The sequence below is a fragment of the Physella acuta genome, unplaced genomic scaffold, assembly GCF_028476545.2.
Source record: "Physella acuta isolate Inbredline_101_S28 unplaced genomic scaffold, ASM2847654v3 ptg000363l, whole genome shotgun sequence".
In the NCBI taxonomy this organism is placed as follows: domain Eukaryota; kingdom Metazoa; phylum Mollusca; class Gastropoda; family Physidae; genus Physella; species Physella acuta.
Genome location: NW_026731882.1, coordinates 134178 through 140653, shown reverse-complemented (window position 1 = coordinate 140653; position 6476 = coordinate 134178). Strand labels below are relative to the sequence as shown.

Genomic DNA, 6476 nt, shown 5'->3' with positions numbered 1-6476 from the left:
AACCCACGGTAACATGGGTGAGAGAAATGTGGTAACCCACGGGTCTAGCTGGTATCATGGGTGAGAGAAATGTGGTAACCCACAGGTCTAGCTGGTAACATGGGTGAGAGAAATGTGGTAACCCACAGGTCTAGCTGGTAACATGGGTGAGAGAAATGTGGTAACCCACGGGTCTAGCTGGTAACATGGGTGAGAGAAATGTGGTAACCCACAGGTCTAGCTGGTAACATGGGTGAGAGAAATGTGGTAACCCACGGGTCTAGCTGGTATCATGGGTGAGAGAAATGAATGTGGTAACCCACGGGTCTAGCTGGTATCATGGGTGAGAGAAATGTGGTAACCCACAGGTCTAGCTGGTAACATGGGTGAGAGAAATGTGGTAACCCACGGGTCTAGCTGGTAACATGGGTGAGAGAAATGTTTCAGCTTTTTCGTAAAGCTTAACACTGTTTGACAGTGTGTGAAATAGCGTAGACGTTAAAATAGTTAACGTCAATGTTGAATTGTTATCTACGTTCGACTAAATACAAGAAAATGAACTAACATATATACATTGTGTTAATAATTTTATTGTTATTTCTGCAGAACAAAACAGAACAAAAAAGATTGAAATGTCATTATTAAAAATACATTCATTTGGACTTCATAGGCTATTCAAAAACAAAATTGTGTTTTACGAAATCAAGATTGGTGTAAATCAAAATCTTAATGCGTATTATTTATAGTCTTTATTACATATTTTAATTAAACAAAAAATAAAATAATAAAAAAATAATACATATGTGCAAGTTTAATCAGAGTAACAAACACAATTACTTGCTTGAGATTTTAAATGTTTGGTTTAGAGTTTCATATCGTTCGACTTCTTACAATACGACCCGCGTTTATCGAGTTAGGATTTAGGTATAAAAATGTATTACATTTCCACACATTAGAATTCAGTATTAAAATAAACCAAAATATGGTATATAAATTGGCAACATTTACTACTAAACAAGTGTTTGACACTATTGCCTTCATCTGCTCCGTCATCAAGCAGTCAACTACTTCAGGAACAGAAAGACAACATAAACTAACAGTCAGCTTAATGACTGGTTCGTGTCAAAATGTATGAAGTCATATATCAGAAATATTTACTCCAATGCATTAGTGGTAAATGTTCAATTAAAACACCATCAATAAAAATACTATGTTAAAAATTAATACGTTAATATAAAAATAACAGTAACACATTTTTTAAAATAAATTATTAGCAACCAAACAAGGGTTAATGTTAAAAGTATTAAAGGTAGACAAGTGTTTCAGTTGTTAAAGTGACTTGAATCAAAAGAGTGGGAAGAGAGAAGTGTTGTGGGTATAGTTTGGTGACGTGTATCAGACAGGTGGGAATAGATAAGTGTTGTGGGTATAGTTTGGTGACGTCAGAAAGGTGGGAATAGAGACGTTTTGCTGGTATAGCTTGGTGACGTCAGAAAGGTGGGAATAGAGAAGTGTTACGTCTAAAACTTGATGGCGTGTAGCAGAAAGGCAACAGTGGGCAGAACTGAGAGAATCAAAACATTCGACATCTGAGTCACAGCTGAGCTGTCAGCAGTCGTGTTGGTGGCTGTTGTACTTGTGGCTGTTGTACCTGTGGCTGTTGTACCTGTGGCTGTTGTACCTGTGGCTGTTGTACCTGTGGCTGTTGTACCTGTGGCTGTTGAGCCTGCACCTGTTGAGCTTGCATCTGTTGAGCTTGCAGCTGTTGAGCTTGCACCTGTTGAGCTTGCATCTGTTGAGCTTGCAGATGTTGAGCTTGCATCTGTTGAGCTTGCAGATGTTGAGCTTGCATCTGTTGAGCTTGCAGATGTTGAGCTTGCATCTGTTGAGCTTGCAGATGTTGAGCTTGCATCTGTTGAGCTTGCATCTGTTGAGCTTGCAGATGTTGAGCTTGCATCTGTTGAGCTTGCAACTGTTGAGCTTGCATCTGTTGAGCTTGCATCTGTTGCTATAAAAAAAACAATATTTTGATATTTATTTTCAAACCTGCAATTAATTGAATTCATACGACTAACTTTTTTATCAATAGATCTTATTCAGCAATCTAGCGAATTCACTCAAATTCATTTCCTAGCAGTTCTAATAATACAATATAGCGAATTAATTAAATTGTATTACCATTATAATACTGCGAAATTTCGAATTCACTCAACTTAATTTTTTTATTATTACATATTACATAAGTAAGTCGACTTTGACTATTTAAGGTTATTTTGTGGGCCATAATTTGCAGTTTTCCACAGAATAAAACAATATGAAATTTACGTCATATTGTTAAGATATCTTTGAGCAGAGATTGACCGCATTTAGTGTAGATATATGTCGTTTAGAAGAAACATGATGCACGCGATAGAATCTGATTTCAAATAGTTTCTAGTAGTAGTGTCACTTTACTGTTTTGGGTTTTATATGTCCCATTGTCTTAAATTCCAGACAGCTTTTCTTTTAGGACCTGCCTCCATATCTTGTGCCCTACCAAGAACAAACTACAAGACAGAAGCGTCTCGACCCTCCCCGGGGACAAACTTTCAATGTGTAACCCCCCCCCCTCGAACTTTTGATTTGCACCCCCCCCCTTCAAACTTTCAATTTGTTTTTCCACCCCCTAAGGTCGGCGCCCGGGGACATATATCCCCCCTCGCTACGCCTCTGCTACAAGGCAGCAGTTAAATAATATTTGAGTTGTCTCTCCTAGAAGAGTTGCTGTCCCCTGCTATCAAGCCTCATCTGTCTGGGGGCTCGAACTCGGGACTTTACCGCTCAGCATCAATGAGCTTTATCGACCTAACTACGCCGACCTCTATTCCCAGTTTTGTGTCAATCGGTACGGACCCCCCCCCCCCCCCCCACCCCACCTCGACCCCGCCTAATTTTGCTAATCGGTGGTAGGAAGTTTAAGGTATTTAAGGATTGTAGGGAACGCCGAGGGTAGGGGGTAGGGGGGGGGCGGCGAATAACCGAGGGTGTAGTTTACTAGGACAGGGGTCGGCAAACTTTCGAGACAAGAGAGCCAAAAGTTACAATTTACAAAATCTCACAGTTTATAAAGAGCCACTAACACTTGTTGTCAATATTATGGTATTTGATTAGGATTAGGTAAATGAATTTTAAATAAATATTATTTCATACTTAAACCCATTTATTATATGCATGTTTCGCACAAAACATATTAAAGTATTTTACCTAGCTCTGCTAGGATAATAAAATCAAATTATATAACCATACGACTATCCCTACCCAATTTAGAAGCTAACTAGACTACCCGTTATCTAGTTAGATAACCGTGGGTTTCGGGGGGTCATCCATAAATGACATCATGTCTGACAGCATTTATCATCCCAAAATAACCAGACCCCACATTCAAAAAGACGTTTTTTATATTTTAAAAACTCTACTAAACTCTACTTCACCTGCCCAGTGCCCCACCAAGTCTCAGACATGTTTGTATTTTAAAAAAAACGATTCCGACCGAGCATGGCTCTGACCACACTATCCCTTCATATGCTGAGAACATAGAAACAGGTGGACTCTACTTCACCTGGCCTGTGCCTAGCGATGTCCTGATAGTCAAAAAAAAAAAATCATACACATATATAAGAAAAAATAATTGAAAACATTGTGGTAAAAAAAATGAAAATCATTTTACTATTACAAAGTCATTGTTCTAAACTTTTATAATTAATGTGGTTAATCTACCAATAAATATATCAATAAATTAATTAACGGCTTTAAATTAGTTTGTAATTAACAGTGTGTTTAAGAAGGAACAATATTTACCACCCAAAATCCTATTTTACAGCTCTACACATAATGCAGATTCTCCCCAATAACAAATTTAAAAAAAAATGAGTTATCAAACGTCACTTTTCAGTCAAAAATAAGCCATTGTTCTAAAACTTTAAAATTAATGTGGTTAATCTACCTATGAATAAATCAATAAATAAATAAATCTCTAAATAAATGTGTGATTAACAGTCTGTCTGAAAGGAAAAATGGTTCTCTACCTACATACTATTTTACAGCCCCCCATATAAAGCAGTTTCCTTACAGTACGAAATCAGACGAACACAAAAACAAAATATTCAAACATGTAAACAAACTTGAGTTTTAGTAGTATATAGATAGATAGATAGATAACTAAAAAAAAACTATGTCACTCAAATGAAGTTAATGCACACGGACTCAAAAAAAAAATGCCTTCTGAATAAAATAACAATTAGGCTACTTTGAAAATATTCGAAAAACAAAAATTGTGCACTTCGGTAGTGAAAAGCATGGAACCACTGCCACGGGGCTGGCCACATCATAGTTGTGGAACTGGTAAGCAGCTGCCAGATGTCAGTATACGCTCTACTCCACCTAGATCTATTCTTAGTGATTTTATCTTGTTTAAAGTTGTTTTTACGAATACTATTTTTATGAGTTATGAAAATAAATAATATAATTATTATGGAACTGGCGAGGCGCATCCTGACATCGAAAGAGCCACATGCGGCTCGCGAGCCGTAGGTTGCCGACCCCTGCACTAGGATTATATTGTGCCTGCTTATATTTATACGTACATGATGCAGACGTCACATTCTCGTTGTACACTGCGAGTAAAACAATCACCAACAAGCTTGACTTGATTCCCGTCATTTTCTTAGCCAATCACCTGCAACTGTTTCAAAGAAACAGAGACGTCTTGTATTATACGTAGTATTTTGTAATTGTAAGCAGAGATTTGTAATTGTAAGCAGAGTGTAACCGACTGTATTATGGTGAATTGTATTAGGGGTGAAAGGTGTGTGATGGTTAAATACCTTGCCATCGGAAGTGAATGTGTGAGCGATCAATCACTGTATTTTCCTTGATTTTGGAGATCGCTCACTGATTGAAGAGAGTGAATGTAGGGCTATATATAATCGGGGAAAATGAGATTTCGAGAGGCCGCCAAAATGAATGCAGTATTATTCCTGTGGTTTTATCTTGTGTATTCACGCACTTTAATTACAAGTGCTATATCGAATGTTGGATGTTTGATTACTAAATAAACTGCTGTTTGTGTGGATTTTAGTATTGTAAATAAATTGGTGGAATGAAACAGCAGTTTGTAATTGTAAGTGGTGTTTTAAATTGTAAGTAGAGACTTGTAATTGTAGGAGGTGTATTGTAAGTGTAAGTACTGCTTTTTTAATCGTGAGTGGTATTTTGTAAATGTATGTAGTATTATGTTGATATACGAAGCACGTTTTAAATATGATATACTTTATCGAGGTATAATTAGCGCCGTATTAAGGTATAAGCTTAATAAACTTATGCCCCTGGTTTCATGGGTGGTCCCCGAAAGCATATCGTTTAAACAGTGTTGGGCATTTTAACTTTCTATTTATATTTTTTTTCAGAATGTGGTGAATGCAGCGTACTAGTTCCACTACAACTATAAACAAGCTTTTTTTTTGAGAAAGATATTTTTTTAAAATATCGATATTTAGCACTGACATGCAACACCTAGACTATTTAAGGGTCCAATTTAATAACAGGCTTAGGAACTTATCAAGTTAAATACGAAATCTTTTTAACGTGTATGTAACTGCAAAGATATATATATGCCTATATATCAGATTCTAGTCAGATTTACTCCATTCAAATACTTATATCAACTTACCTGCAGAAATAAAATCGGGTAATTTACTTAAAACGGTATAAAATAATTAGCCATTAACTAAAAGTAATTTCAATTGCTTTCTAGATTTTTTTTTCTTTAATGATCTACGGAAATCGCAATTTGAAAAAAAAATTGCTCAGGCAAACATGACAGTTATATTTTTCATTTAATTACCGTTATATTTATTATACAAGATTTGACAATAAAAGGCTTACCTTTTAAATAACGAGTGAGCCCTCAGTCTAAGCTTGAGAGGTTTCTTGTAAACCAGTGGCGTTCTTGGCAGTTCTTTTGGTCTATTGCTGATCGGGTCTGTTATATAACCCCGGTCGGTTGGCTCCGTTGTGCAAGAACAATGGCTAGAACCAGGATTCTACGTAAGTCGTACCCAGGTGTCTCGGGTGGGCAGAAGAACAACAGGCTGCCGGGGGGGTCACGGTTGCTATGTTGGTATATCATTAGCGACATAAACAAATACATGTCTACTCATGTGGAACACAGGGACGGAAAAATATCACAAGGTAAGTAATATAAGGAATTATTGTTAATATCACAAGGTAAGAAAATATAAGGAATTACTGGTCACATTGTAGAGTCAATGGACATTTTGTACAATTAAAATCAGAGGACACAATACCGTGCTCCAACAGCTGAACGAATTTTAGAGTACCGATCATTAGGGGACATTTTAGAGTACCGATTACTAGAGGACATTTTAGAGTACTAACTACTAGGGGACTTTTTAGAGTACCGATTATAAGGGGACATTTTAGAGTACTAACTACTAGGG

General features: G+C 36.8%; 1 protein-coding gene across 1 annotated transcript; it reads right to left on the bottom strand.

Annotated features, from left to right (window-relative positions):
- Window positions 1-561: 561 nt before the first annotated feature.
- Window positions 562-5974, bottom strand: LOC131941506 (spore coat protein SP96). The gene is made up of 3 exons (XM_059300778.1): window positions 5902-5974; window positions 4602-4699; window positions 562-1987 (listed from the first exon to the last, which is right to left on the bottom strand). The coding sequence occupies exons 2-3, from the start codon at window positions 4675-4677 to the stop codon at window positions 1500-1502; spliced, it is 564 nt and encodes a 187-aa protein (XP_059156761.1). The 5' UTR covers window positions 4678-4699; window positions 5902-5974; the 3' UTR covers window positions 562-1499.
- Window positions 5975-6476: the final 502 nt, after the last annotated feature.

Excerpts from the sequence above, each read along its gene's own strand:
- LOC131941506 (XM_059300778.1), bottom strand. The coding sequence starts at position 4,677 with ATGACGGGAATCAAGTCAAGCTTGTTGGTGATTGTTTTACTCGCAGTG. Across the intron at positions 1,988-4,601 it reads GAATGTGACGTCTGCATCAT|CAACAGATGCAAGCTCAACA; the intron begins GTACGTATAAAT and ends TTTTTTTTATAG.